The following is a 14,768-nucleotide window of genomic DNA, read 5'->3' as shown; positions in this document are numbered from 1 at the left end:
CATCGAAATAGGGAGTGAGCTAGGGAGCAGTGATCACAAAGAAATCAGATTTAGCATAGAATGGAATAGACCAGTAGGAGAAAATTCTGTTAAAGTGCCAGATTTTCGAAAAGCTGATTTTAATAGCCTAAGAAATTTTTTGGGTCAAATTGATTGGAAAGTCTTGGGTATGGGGTGTGGGCCGGTCTTGGAGCGAGACATGAACCCAGCGATAGGTGACTTAAATGGGGATTTCGATGTGGATTCAATATATAACTTATTTAAGAATATTCTAAACAAAGCACAGGAACGTAGTATACCATACAAATTGAATAGATCGAATACTAATGACCCAAAGTGGATAACAAAGAATTTGAAGAACCTTATAGGTAAAAAGAGAGCTTGGTACAAAAGGATTAAAAATGGGGAGGTCACTTTAGAACAGGAATTCGTACAACTGGTTAGAAATGTTAAAAAAGAGATAAGGAAAGCAAAAAGAAACTATGAAGTTCGCATAGCAGGGCAAGCAAAGACAAATCCTAAAGGGTTTTTTCAGTTATATCGTACTAAGACTAGGGAAAGGATGGAACATAAGAACATAAGAACAAAGGTAACTGCAGAAGGCCTATTGGCCCATACGAGGCAGCTCCTATTCTATAACCACCCAATCCCACTCATATACTTGTCCAACCCGTGCTTGAAACAATCGAGGGACCCCACCTCCACAATGTTACGCGGCAATTGGTTCCACAAATCAACAACCCTGTTACTGAACCAGTATTTACCCAAGTCTTTCCTAAATCTAAACTTATCCAATTTATATCCATTGTTTCGTGTTCTGTCCTGTGTTGATACTTTTAATACCCTATTAATATCCCCCCGGTTATGTCCATTCATCCACTTGTAAACCTCTATCATGTCACCCCTAACTCTTCGCCTTTCCAGTGAATGCAACTTAAGCTTTGTTAATCTTTCTTCATATGAAAGATTTCTAATTTGGGGAATTAACTTAGTCATCCTACGCTGGACACGTTCAAGTGAATTTATATCCATTCTATAATATGGCGACCAAAACTGAACTGCATAATCTAAATGGGGCCTAACTAGAGCAAGATATAGCTTGAGAACCACACCACTAGGGAAAGGATAGGTCCATTAAAAACTGAGACAGGTCAAATAACAGATAGTGATGAAGAGATGAGTAGTATTTTTAATAAATATTTTGTATCTGTATTTACTAAAGAGGAACTTAACAATATGCCTTCGTCCGAACAAGTCTATGTGGGTGGGGACGAGGACAGGTTGACGAGTTTAGCAGTTACCAGGGAGGATGTTCTTAAACAAATAGTAAAACTCAAACCAAACAAATCCCCAGGGCCGGATGAAGTGTTTGCCAGGGTGCTTAAAGAATGCAAAGAGGAGCTTTGTGACCCACTGTCAACCATATTTAATAAATCAATAGAGTCAGGCAGAGTGCCAGAGTTTTGGATAGTTGCTAATGTGATACCAGTTTTTAAGAAAGGAGATAGATCACTTGCGTCTAACTATCGACCAATTAGCCTAACGTCTATTGTGGGAAAGTTACTCGAATCTATAATAGCAAATAAAATTCGTCTTCATCTTGAAAAACATAAATTAATAATTGAGTCGCAACATGGTTTTATAAATGGCCGTTCATGTTTAACAAATTTGTTATCTTTTTATTCTAGCATTGTTGAGGCAGTTGATAGTGGTAAGGATTGCGATGTTGTATACCTTGACTTTAGCAAAGCTTTTGATACAGTGCCACATGAAAGACTGATTAAAAAGATAGAGTCTCATGGTATTGGGGGTGCTATATTAAGCTGGATTAGGGCATGGCTATACCAAAGGAAACAGAGAGTTAGTATAAATGGAATCAAGTCAGAGTGGGAAAATGTTGTAAGTGGAGTGCCTCAAGGCTCTGTCCTGGGACCTCTGTTGTTTATAATATATATAAATGATTTAGATTCAGGTTTGAGTAGCAACATTTGCAAATTTGCCGATGATACGAAAATCGGTAGGGAAATTAATTCGGAGGAGGACTCACTATCACTTCAAGTTGATCTAGATAGGGTTTTGAAATGGTCAAAGGATTGGCAGATGCAGTTTAATGCTGATAAATGTAAAGTTCTGAGGTTAGGTAATGATGATAGAGTTACAAGATACGAGCTAGATGGTGTTGTGATTGCGAAAGGGATCTGGGAGTTATGATTAGTAAGAATTTAAAACAAAAGGATCAATGCATAAATGTTCGTAATAAGGCAAATCGGACACTTGGATTTATTAATCGCAGCGTTAGTAACAAGACACCTGGTGTGGTTCTCAAGCTATATCTTGCTCTAGTTAGGCCCCATTTAGATTATGCAGTTCAGTTTTGGTCGCCATATTATAGAATGGATATAAATTCACTTGAACGTGTCCAGCGTAGGATGACTAAGTTAATTCCCCAAATTAGAAATCTTTCATATGAAGAAAGATTAACAAAGCTTAAGTTGCATTCACTGGAAAGGCGAAGAGTTAGGGGTGACATGATAGAGGTTTACAAGTGGATGAATGGACATAACCGGGGGGATATTAATAGGGTATTAAAAGTATCAACACAGGACAGAACACGAAACAATGGGTATAAATTGGATAAGTTTAGATTTAGGAAAGACTTGGGTAAATACTGGTTCAGTAACAGGGTTGTTGATTTGTGGAACCAATTGCCGCGTAACATTGTGGAGGTGGGGTCCCTCGATTGTTTCAAGCACGGGTTGGACAAGTATATGAGTGGGATTGGGTGGTTATAGAATAGGAGCTGCCTCGTATGGGCCAATAGGCCTTCTGCAGTTACCTTTGTTCTTATGTTCTTATGTAAAACAAAAGGATCAATGCATAAATGTTCGTAATAAGGCAAATCGGACACTTGGATTTATTAATCGCAGCGTTAGTAACAAGACACCTGTGTGGTTCTAAAGCTATATCTTGCTCTAGTTAGGCCCCATTTAGATTATGCAGTTCAGTTTTGGTCGCCATATTATAGAATGGATATAAATTCACTTGAACGTGTCCAGCGTAGGATGACTAAGTTAATTCCCCAAATTAGAAATCTTTCATATGAAGAAAGATTAACAAAGCTTAAGTTGCATTCACTGGAAAGGCGAAGAGTTAGGGGTGACATGATAGAGGTTTACAAGTGGATGAATGGACATAACCGGGGGGATATTAATAGGGTATTAAAAGTATCAACACAGGAGAGAACACGAAACAATGGGTATAAATTGGATAAGTTTAGATTTAGGAAAGACTTGGGTAAATACTGGTTCAGTAACAGGGTTGTTGATTTGTGGAACCAATTGCCGCGTAACATTGTGGAGGTGGGGTCCCTCGATTGTTTCAAGCACGGGTTGGACAAGTATATGAGTGGGATTGGGTGGTTATAGAATAGGAGCTGCCTCGTATGGGCCAATAGGCCTTCTGCAGTTACCTTTGTTCTTATGTTCTTATGTTCTTATATAACTGAAAAAAACCTTTAGGATTTGTCTTTGCTTGCCCTGCTATGCGAACTTCATAGTTTCTTTTTGCTTTCCTTATCTCTTTTTTAACATTTCTAACCAGTTGTACGAATTCCTGTTCTAAGGTGACCTCCCCATTTTTAATCCTTTTGTACCAAGCTCTCTTTTTACCTATAAGGTTCTTGAAATTCTTTGTTATCCACTTTGGGTCATTGGTATTCGATCTATTCAATTTGTATGGTATACTACGTTCCTGTGCTTTGTTTAGAATATTCTTAAATAAGTTATATATTGAATCCACATCGAAATCCCCATTTACGTCACCTATCGCTGGGTTCATGTCTCGCTCCAAGACCGGCCCCCACCCCATACCCAAGACTTTCCAATCAATTTGACCCAAAAAATTTCTAAGGCTATTAAAATCAGCTTTTCGAAAATCTGGCACTTTAACAGAATTTTCTCCTACAAGTCTATTCCATTCTATGCTAAATCTGATTTCTTTGTGATCACTGTTCCCTAGCTCACTCCCTATTTCGATGTCATTAATTTGTGTTTCCCTGTTAGTTAACACTAAATCTAAAATATTATTTTCCCGTGTTGGTTCCTTAATGTGTTGCGTAAGAAAGCAATCGGCAATTAATTCTAGAAAATCTTCTGCTTCACTATTCCCTGTTTTGTTCAACCAGTTTATTTCACTAAAATTAAAGTCACCCATGACGTAAATACTGTTAGATCTAGATGCCCTAGATATTTCATCCCATAGATGCTTTGCTTCCATTCTGTCTAAATTTGGTGGCCTATATATAACTCCTATTATAATATTATTTGCTTTTTCGTTTAATTCTATCCAAATAGTTTCTGTGTGTGGCTCAGTTTTGATTCCATCTTTGAGACTACATTTCAAATTGTCCCTAACATATATGGCTACTCCCCCTCCTCGTCTAATATATCTATCTGTGTGAAATAGTTTAAATCCATTTATTTGATATTCAGCTAATAGTTCTCTATTTTCTACATTCATCCACGTTTCGGTAAGTGCAATAATATCTATTTTTTCTGTGCAGACAAGAGCATTTAATTCGTTAATTTTATTTCTTAGACTTCTACTGTTAGTGTAATATACCCTAAGTGAATTGTTATTTTGAGGCCCTTCTCTTTCCCTGATCATTTTGCCAATTCCTTTCTCCCACAAACACGTACTTTTATTATCTCCTTCCTCCAAATCAATTCCCATACCTCTATCAGCTAACAGTTTAAACCCAAACAAACACCTCTAACCACTTCTTCCAACGAGTTCGCAACAGCAACAACCCCAGCTCTCGATAGATGCACCCCAACACGAGCATATATTTCATTTCTTCCATAGAAGTGTTCCCAGTTGTCTATGAAAGATATTGCATTTGATTTGCAATATCTTTCCAGCCGGCAATTGCCACCAAGTGCCCTCGATATCCATTCATTTCCTACTCCCTTTCTTGGAAGAATGCCACATATGATCGGGATTCCTCCCTTGCTCCTAACTAATTCAATGGCTGTCCTGAATCTCTGTATTAGTTCCTCACTCCTAACTCGTCCAACATCATTACCCCCTGCAAGGGGGTAATGATGTTGATAATGATAATGACTGCCGAGAATTTACGATACTCGACATAGCGGTCGGCTGTCCCTCCCGACAGCCTCGTCACTCACCACAAAAATTTACCAAAATTACGTTAACACGTAGGCCACGGAACCACACATATATATATAACCACACTTGTCACAGCCCTGGGGAACACAACATGAGAAATAATCACACTCTGGTATCACATCACAATAATCAAATGCCAGGAATCCCTGGTGTTACACACTGACACTTTACCTGTGCACTTATGACCAGTACTGGACTTCCACACCTGCAATTGATTACATCACATGGAATAAGATAAACATCATGAATGAATTAACAAAATTCTACCAGAGTGGAATATAAATATTACTTGTACATCCCTCATAGTCCTTCACTAATCTATGTAGACACTGTTCCCGTGTGTACACCTCCACACATATACAGATACAGGGACACCTATCTACACCATGCTAAATTCCTCTGAGACTGACAAAATGTCAATACGAGTGAAAATCTCACGCGTCCTTACGTCACTTCACCTCACAGGTGGAGTCGACTGCTAGCAGCTGTGGAGTGAGGACTTTTACCGACCCTCCGTGGCTGTTGGAGTTGTTTGCTGTTTTGGTCGCCAGGTGGTGTGGGCGTCCCTGTCCTACCAGTTTTGTTGCCTGCCTGGCTGCGCTGACGTGGCAGTTCTGACATGGGGGGCCATCTTCCTCCTGTTCAGCGTGTGAACTTCGTGGGCCTGGAGTTCACTTGTAAGGCTGGTTATTCGACCATCGAGATGGTGATGTGTGACATGCTTCGTGTCCCGGTGGAAGCTGTTTACGGTGTGGAGCTAGTTACGGCCCATCGGGTTGTTATTAAGTTCGTGGGGGAGGACGAGTACCGGGACTTCCTCCGTCTCCGTCGGTACGGGGGGCGTACGTTGCCGTTGCCAGACGATGCATGCTCTGTGGCGATTTCGGACCGCAGTGGTGCCCTGACTTATGTCAGTATCCATGGTGCGCCCTTGAATTCCCTGATGACCTCCTCCGGCGTTACTTCGGGGGGTTTGGTACTGTTGTCAGCGTGCAGGTGAACACGCTCTCCTCGGGGCGGTATGCTGGGAGGCGTACAAACATTCGCACGTTGGGGATGCGCCTGCGGTCGGATATACCTTCTTCTGTCCGGCTTATAGGGTACTACGTTCGGGTGTATTATGCCCGGCAGCCTCGTACCTGTTTCCGGTGTGGCCTGTTGGGGCATCAGGCTGCCGGGTGCTCTGAGGCCCCTGCTGCTCCTGTCAACTTGTTCCGCGACGAGGATTTCCCGCCGCTCCCTCTGGAGGCAGTCTCTGGTGATGTTGATGAGGAGGTGTGCGTCCCGTTTGCTGTTGCAGCTTCCCCGGCGGCGCCTGCCGTTCCTCCGGTTGTTGCCGTCCCTCCTCCGGTTCTTGAGGTACCGTCGGTTGGTCTGCCTGATCCTGTCGCTGTCCCAGCTGCTCCCGTGGGCCTTCCTGGAGCTCCCTGTGTGACGTCGCTGTCTTCTCCCTCGTCTTCTGATGCTGCGCCTGGCCCTGTGTCCGTGACTCGGGTCCCGGATGTGCTTGGTGCTGGGGTGGCTGCGGAGCCTCCTGCTGTGTGTGGCCCGGTTTCCCCTGTGGTAGAGGCTGCTGCCGTCCTGGCGTCGGTTCCTTCGGCTCGTGGTACCCGTGTTTCTGGGTCACTTACCGGCTCTGACGATATCCGGCCGGTGCCCAAACGTTCCCGGCGTTCGTCTTCTTCCTGGGCCGATGTTGGTGACTTCAGTGACTGTGGGGCTTCGGATGTTGACAGTGTGGATACGGATGCGTCGATGTCTCCGCGGTTCGTGGTGGCGGAGGTCCATATGCCTGCCGGTGCTGGTGCCTGTGTCTCGGACGTGCCTTCGGTTCTCTCTCCACCGGGGAACTCTGCACAGTGGGGGGTGGTGGCTTCTGCTGCCAGGGATGGTGTGGACTCTGGTGCTGGGCGTGGCCTGGTGGTGACGTTACGGAAGGATGCGCGCCGTCCGGGTTCCCTGCTGTCGTCTGGTGGTGTGCCCGGGGCCGCGGGTACCCCTGTGGTGCGAGTGCGCGTTGGGGCCTTAGGGGACGTGTTGCCGGCGTATGTAATGCCACCGGGTCACTGGTCGAAGATTGCCGAGTTACTGCTGTCTGACGGACCGGAGTGCTTTCGTGGGGGGCAAGTTCCCTTCCTGTAGGGGCGAGTGGCGACTTCTCGCCTCATGAGTACTACCATCTGGGTCCCCAGTTTGCGGGTGTTTGTTGCCCCGGTTCCGGATGTTATGGCGTCCCTGGTGGATGGACGAGACCCTTGGCAATGGCTGCTCTGGGAGGCGTTTAATGTAAGGTTCCCGCGGGCCAAGTTCCCGGGCAAGTATGTGCTCTGATTTCCTGTGCATTTGCTCTGACATGCTGTGTGCCCTTCTGGCTGTTTGTTTGCCCTGTTCTATTCTGTGTTTCTGCCTCTCCCTTTGTGCGTAGCTTTGCCGTGTGGCATATTAGTTTCTAGTGCTTGGCGTCACTCGTTTCGCGTTTTGGCTTGGCATTTCACCTTTCCTAGCTTTGCGATTCACCCTTCACGGGTACGCCGGGGCGCATACGATCCCACGATCGTCGTCGCCCCTAACTCAACAACAACAACAACAACACCTCACACGTGCTTGGAGACAATGGGACGGAACACCTGATCTCGTATTCAGGCTTAGAGAATATAAATCACCAAAACACACAACGTACTTACTTCATTTACACTGCCGGCTCATTACGCTCACACGCAAGTGTCCTATCATAACCCAAGCACCTGCTGTAGGTGGCTGATTACGGCAGCTAGGCGGCGGGATGGCTAGGCTTAGGCGGTAGCCTCCACACCACTCCCTGCGCAAGCGTGGAGCTCCACAAAAATTGGAGCCCAAACAATATGACTATTGGAAAACTGCCCTGAACACTGACAAGATATTTCCGCGTTCACTTGACTGCTATAGAGCAATAACAGGATTTAGAACGTCTGTATGATCACTGGAGTGGGGACCCACGAACACGTTAACCGCTCGTATGCAAATTACCCACGTTCTACGATCCTTACTCACTACACTCCCTATCTTTCTCCCCATCGAAATACGGCGCCGGTACTGGATTCTGGGCAGACGACATCGAAGATGAGGTGTTGGGTGGAACAGTAGAGTAGTCAACCGCCACAACGTCTTCTTACTCAACTTGGCCGAATTGAGCAAGGAAGCGTCATGTCAAGGTGGCGGCTGGATTCAGAATAAAGCCTTGAGAGAGGGACGCCGGCGACTTCCCGCGTCCTGCCTCAAAAGAACCAATCAGGGCGAGACAGACAGAGGCCTACCCCTCTCAATCAATCAGAGACGAGGTACCATGGCCCTAAGACGACTCCAAGATGGCCGACCAAGATGCTTTCCAAAATGGCTGGCGGCGTTGCCATGGCAATGAGGCTGGAGGCGTGGGTGGTAGGCCACCTGCCATGATCCCAAGCCTCGCGCCACCCGAGCAAATCCTCTGTCACAGCGCCCTCTCCAAAATGAAAGCTGTTGCTGGCTCTAACTCTGTCCACAAATGCGTCACAATGGCCATTGTAACATATTTAGATTGCTGATGACTGGCTTTCAGATGAGCCCTAACTCAAGATGATTCGGGTATGGGTTAACAAAACTAGGCCCGTGCACTTGCTAAGTGTACAAACTGCCACAGGCATGAAAACCAGGGGAAGTTTACTTTGGTGAAACCATCCCTTCACAGTCTTATAAGTTCATAAATAGGGATTGTTTTCGTTATCGAATGTGAAAGCATTGAATGCAAATTAACTTCTAATGGGCGTCTACCATATTTATTATTTATTTGAAATGTTTTTTATAAGTATTTTAAATTAATAAAATACTCCCTGACATCATGTAAGCGACAAAGCAGTGAAACACGGTAGGAAAAGGATTAATCAAGTTGTATGGTTTTCAGTAAGGTTCAGCTGTTGAGGACCTGTTTCCGCCTCCGTGACAAAGAGTGGTGGCTGTGTGAGATGCCAACACCTTCCATCGACTTCCAGGTGAGCATCGCACACACCCTGTGTGTCACCAACACCTTCCTCTTTTACCATCTCTTCTTCAGGATTATATATGTATATACATGTTGTACCTAGTAGCCAGAACGTGGTACTCGGCCTACTATTCAAGGCCGAGTACGACGTTCAGATGAAATGAACTACAGATGAAATGGGCTGGACAAAGCATAGAGAAGTTTTTTCAGGCTAGGCTGGTACAACAAGGATAGAGATCACCTGATAAAGATTGTGTTTTCAAACGAGACCACGAAGGAGGAAATTCTAACAAGGAAGGGTTAACTGTTAAATGTGAGAGGAAGCAAGAAAACATTCCTCCAGAAGGGCATGATGAAGAAAGAAAGAGCAATGACAACAGATGCAAAGAAGAAGCACAAGGAGAGAGGAGAGAACCAGGAAACGACTGGCCTCAACACAACAGTCCGGGAGGGGAGTGGAGAACTCCCAACCAGCATCCCAGTAACCCCAGAGGAGAGGACAACACCTCCACCCTCCTCCTCATAGAAATCCTCCTTACACTGTATCCTCCCTGTCCCCATTTAAATGCTCATTCAACTTTCCCTCCCCCCTCCTCATCCCTTACCCTCCCTGTTCCCCCCATCCCCTCACCCCATTCCCTCTCAGTCCCCTTGTTACTGTATCAACACCGTTGCCAGAGTGGGGCGTGGTGATTTCGGCGCCATCTATGAACCTGTATTCCAACTCCCAGGTATTGGGTGCAACACAGACAACGCTATCTCATGGTGGTGGCATGGCATTAGTGTAAAGCTCTGGTTTTCTACCTCAGTTAGAAGGTGAGGATGATGATGACCTCTGGTGGGTGGCATATCGAGATCAACGCCAACTAGGTTGTGGCTACAGTTTACAATTTCAATTCCCCGGTGGCAGGGTGTTATCCAAAGGTCACCCTTAGGATAACTACTGTCATTAGCTACTGTCTGTCTAGCTAATGACGTTTTATGTTCACAGAGGTGACGCAAGGAGGCGATTGCGCTGAGGACGGCAGTTCACCTTGGACAGTCCTAAACTCTTGACTTGATCCTGTGAGAGAACAAAATCGCTGCTGTCGGTTATAGCTGTGAGATTTTTTTCTACGCCTACCTCCCTTAGCAAGTGGACCTCAAGCATAAAGAACTGCACACTGCAGATATTTCTACTCTAAGCATGAGTTCAATAGAAAAAGGAAAAGCGGGAGCAAACCGCCAGGCTTCCACCACAAGGGTGAAAACCTGTCCACTTAGGCTGCTGGTTCATCCGAGTTAAACAGGACGTTAAAACCAATAAAGACTAACCGATAGGTTTTCACAATCAAATATATATATATGATGTGGTGCTATGAATTGGAATTGGAATTTCCCAAGAACAGCCGTCATTTAAAAAAAAGATCACATTGCAACAATCGTATAAAGCAAAACATAGGTGGAAAAGAATGGTTGAAGGGTTGACATCAAAGACCGTTTTCTATAACAAAGAGACTAAAACTATAACTAGTTTCTATAACTAGAGACTAAACTACTACAACATCGAGTTTATGTTACGTTAATGACCATCAAGTGGCACTATAACAACAGCTAAATAGCAACGAATCCGGTCCATTGCTGTGCGGCTGCATACTGAACTAACCTGAACACAGGTGTGCCCACTGACGACGCAATATTGCAAACAAATAATTCACAAGCTTAGTTTACACCACAGTGAGTGATTCGTTACGTTATTGTCTATCAAGTGGCACTTGCAAAACAGCTATTCTACAGCCCCTCGCACTGCGGGCTGATTAAATGAACTAACTGAACAATGATGCCCACTGATGACACAAGCTTGCAATCAATATTGTCACGGCTTCAAGGTGAACAGATACTATAATCACAATTTCATGGGTCCTCCAACCCTTCAGGCGAGATACGTCACGTAACTAGGCGGGTAGTCCAACACTGACTTCCCCTATCACAACCTAATGTGAACACTCTTTGCAACTCCCTGCAAGAAGTTGCACTGTAAACAGTAAACAAAGCCAGGCAAGGTGGGATTCTGAGACACTTCTCCAGTAATCCCCCAAGTTACTTTACTCTCGTCACCAGACGATAAACAAAAGAAATTGCCTTAATCAACTAAAAAAATTATGTGATTAATTACGTTAATTGACTGTCCACAGCAGTGAGCAACAAAGTACTTTACGTTTATCACAAACACTTGTCTCTCTTAACACAAGTCAACTTGTTAACAATAACTCAAAGTCTCATACATTACATCACACTTGAATCCTATCAAGTATTCAGTGAGTAATTCCTAATTAATGTCAAACGGACAACTAATTAAATCCCAATCGAGTTACTTTAACTAAGCCTACCACTATCTTGGTAGCTTCTCAACAGTCTATGTCAAAATTTACTTTAATGAGTGTTAATTACCCTAATTAACCCCAAGCAATTAATTAACTGTCACCAGGACCAATAATTAGTCATACATAAATACGTCTCACTCCGCACTGCCTAAGCAGATCTCATCAAACACTGTGAATTCACGGACGAGGTGTTAATTACTCCACTAATTAACATGAGTGTATCTTAATCCACTGTCACCAGACAGGATATGATTAATATAACGAGTTATGCTAACTCCATGACCTCGCTTTACCGAGTCATCAAAACCTTTGACGTTAATTACTCCACTAATTAACATGAGCCACTAATTGCTATACCCCAGAAAGGTAATTAGTCTCGAGCAAATTACGTTAATACAAATACTGTCAGACTCTAACAGTTCCTTCACACTATGTGAATTCATGATGAGACCACTAATTAAATAATTAGCTAGAGTGGTCAATTAGTTATCCCACGGACAATTAATTGCACCTGAAACGTATCTCAACAAGCTCAGCACTGTTTCCCTTAACAGCTCTCTCACTCATTAAGTAATGTGCAACCTCTTATAAAGTTAATTCCCCTTAATTAACTCAATGACTCCTTAAGTCATCATCACAACTTAAAGAACACAAAGTAACCCCCAGGTTGCATTGGTCACACTTACAGTGGCATTACAACATAAATGCACAGCCCACACACGGTTGCAGCTTCTGCAACATGGAAATTACTGTACCTCACAGTAATGACACACGATTTGGCAACAACAAAAGTATACCTACATTATTGCCCCCTCTAATCTTGCAACAGTTGCAAGGGACTACTGTGCGCAATCACTACTTCTACTTCAGCAAAACAATTTACGTTAATATAAGACACCGTTGCTACACTGACAGCAGGCACTAATTCTCATAATTAGGCAGATTAACCAATCAATTGCTTGCTCTCTCATTAAGTACCCCCCCCCCTCCCCGCTCAGCTCGTTGATGCCGTGAGGGGGGGCTTAGTGGGTGGCTGCCGGAGTGTGATGCTCCTTGGGACAGTCCTCTGTCCTTTTGTAGCCTTGTGCTTCTGCTGCCGTCCTCTCCATTTGTGCTGAGCAACTTTTCCTTGTCCTTCTGTTTCGTTTTTCTCCCCCTCTTCTCCTATCTGCTTGCCATTCCCTGCCGACCTTTTGCTTGTTTTAGTTATTCCTTTGGACTTCTATTTTGACGCTCGGGTGCTTGAGGAGGCATACTCTTGCACCCGTAGAACTATAGTACCCAACGTCGAGAGTGAGGGGAACCTTTTATTGTCAATCCCCCTTTCGTCACTGAACCCGATCTTAACGGACTGTTGGTTCTTAAGGTGGCGTTTGTGGGGCTTATACTCACGACGCACCCTTAGGAGGCCCCGGCATGATCGGCGATAGCTTCTTGTTGGGTGTCCTGCCTCTAATTGTGGCTCCATGGTGGGTGTGGGGGCACATTCGTGAATGAATGTTTCTTTTTCGTAGCGATGATGTACACTGTTTCTACTGTTTCTCCTATACCTTCTCAGGCTCGTGGGGTGGGCGACCGAGCCCCCGAGTCGGTCCGTGTTGGAAGACCGGGCTCTGCAGCCTCCGCTGCATTGGGCCCCGACCTTGCTCCTCCTTTGGCCTCTCTGACTCCTCCCCTCGGCTCCAATCCCTCCTCTGTGGTTGGGTCGAGCCCCAAGGCCCCAGTGGTGACTACCTCGTCCCCTTCCGTTACATCTCTCGTTGTAACTACTGCGCCTTTTAACCCCTCTCTCTCTGGGGGTTCTCAACACCGTCCTCATCATGGCCGCCCTCGCTTGATTCCTTCCCGTTCTGATACCTATCAAGCCTTTTTTGGTCCCGCTTCAGGGGCCAAATATTTTGATCTCCTCCCTCTTGATTGATTGAGTGATGAAGATTAAGCCACCCAAAAGGTGGCATGGGCATGAATAGCCCGTAAGTGGTGGCCCTCTTAAGCCATTACAAGTGTCAAGAGTTGATACTGGAGATCTGCGGAGGTGCGAATGCACCCTGCATGACGGGAGATGTCTCCCTTATGAATGTGTTAAGATGAAGATGAAGCAACCCAAAAGGTGGCACGGGCATAAATAACCCATAAGTGGTGGCCATTTTAAGCCATTACCAGTATCAAGAGATGATACTGGAGATCTGTGGAGGTGCGAATGCACCCTGCATAACGGGAGATATCTCCCTTGTGAATATGTTAAGATGAAGATGAAGCCACCCAAAAGGTGGCACGGTCATGAATAGCTCGTAAGTAGTGGCCCTTTTGAGCCATCACCAGTATCAATAGATGATACTGGAGATCTGAGGAGGTGCGACTGCACCCAGCGTGACTGCACCCAGCGTGACGGGAGATGTCTCCCGGACCAAATGGTGACCAGATGGTCTCCTCCCTCTTGATTCTGCGCCTCCTGACGATTTCTCCCACCATCGACCTCTCGTTGATTCCGTGGATGCCTCTGTTACCTTCAGCCCCACTCGTCTCAGTACATGTGTCGTTGCTGCTCCTTCTCAGGATGCTGCTTCCCGCTTGGCTGTCTTATCCTGCCTTGGCGAGACCCCAGTTCGGGTCTCAAAGAACGCTCAGTTGAACGCCAGTGTTGGCACTATTCTCCTCCCGCCCCATGTTGCGACCGGTGTTCAGGATCTGCGAGAGTGCCACGACGATATTCGACATATCCTTGATGCCCAGGGCCATTCTATTCTCCAGGTGGACACGTTTACTCGTCCCACTCGTAGTAGTCGCCGTCAGCCCCTTCGGGTTGTGAAGATTACCTTTGATGGTCGGACCCTTCCACCCTCTGTTATTCTTGGTGGTGCCAGGTGCTCTGTCCAGGAGTACATTCCTTCTCCTAGGCTCTGTAACAAGTGCTGGAGGTTTGGGCATGGTGCCCTCCGCTGCTCTGGGACAGTTTCTCTCTGTCCTTTGTGTGGGGGCGAAGGTCACTCTATGTCGGAGTGCACTTCTCCCCGGGCTCGTTGCCTCAACTGCGGTGAGGGCCATGCTACCTTCTCCCGTGCGTGTGTTCATTACAAGCTTGAGGCAGCCGTCCTCAACTTGAAGCACCAGGAGCGTTTATCTTTTCCTGAGGCGAGACTCCAAGGTTCGCCGGCTCCCACCTTATGCTAATATCTTTTATGCTCGTGTGTTGTGCTCTTCCTCTCTTCGTCCTTCCCACCTTC

At 45.5% G+C, this 14,768-nt stretch overlaps 1 protein-coding gene across 4 annotated transcripts in view; it reads left to right on the top strand.

Annotated features, from left to right (window-relative positions):
- The first annotated feature begins 8,681 nt into the window (after positions 1-8,681).
- Positions 8,682-14,768, top strand: part of LOC138349591 (proline-rich protein 36-like) — a 233,332-nt gene continuing 227,245 nt past the window's right edge. For 2 of the 4 annotated variants that reach the window (XM_069314729.1, XM_069314730.1), the window contains exon 1: positions 8,682-9,191. Coding sequence is in view for 1 of the 4 variants with exons in the window: in XM_069314731.1 (XP_069170832.1) it covers positions 9,093-9,191 (99 nt within the window). In the remaining 3 variants the exon portion in view is untranslated. The remainder of the gene's footprint in view (positions 9,192-14,768) is intronic. The other 2 variants (XM_069314731.1, XR_011225120.1) reach the window with 2 other exon arrangements.

This window comes from Procambarus clarkii, chromosome 80 (genome assembly GCF_040958095.1).
Source record: "Procambarus clarkii isolate CNS0578487 chromosome 80, FALCON_Pclarkii_2.0, whole genome shotgun sequence".
NCBI classification, from domain to species: Eukaryota; Metazoa; Arthropoda; class Malacostraca; order Decapoda; family Cambaridae; genus Procambarus; species Procambarus clarkii.
This window is presented reverse-complemented; position numbering and strand designations above follow the sequence as displayed.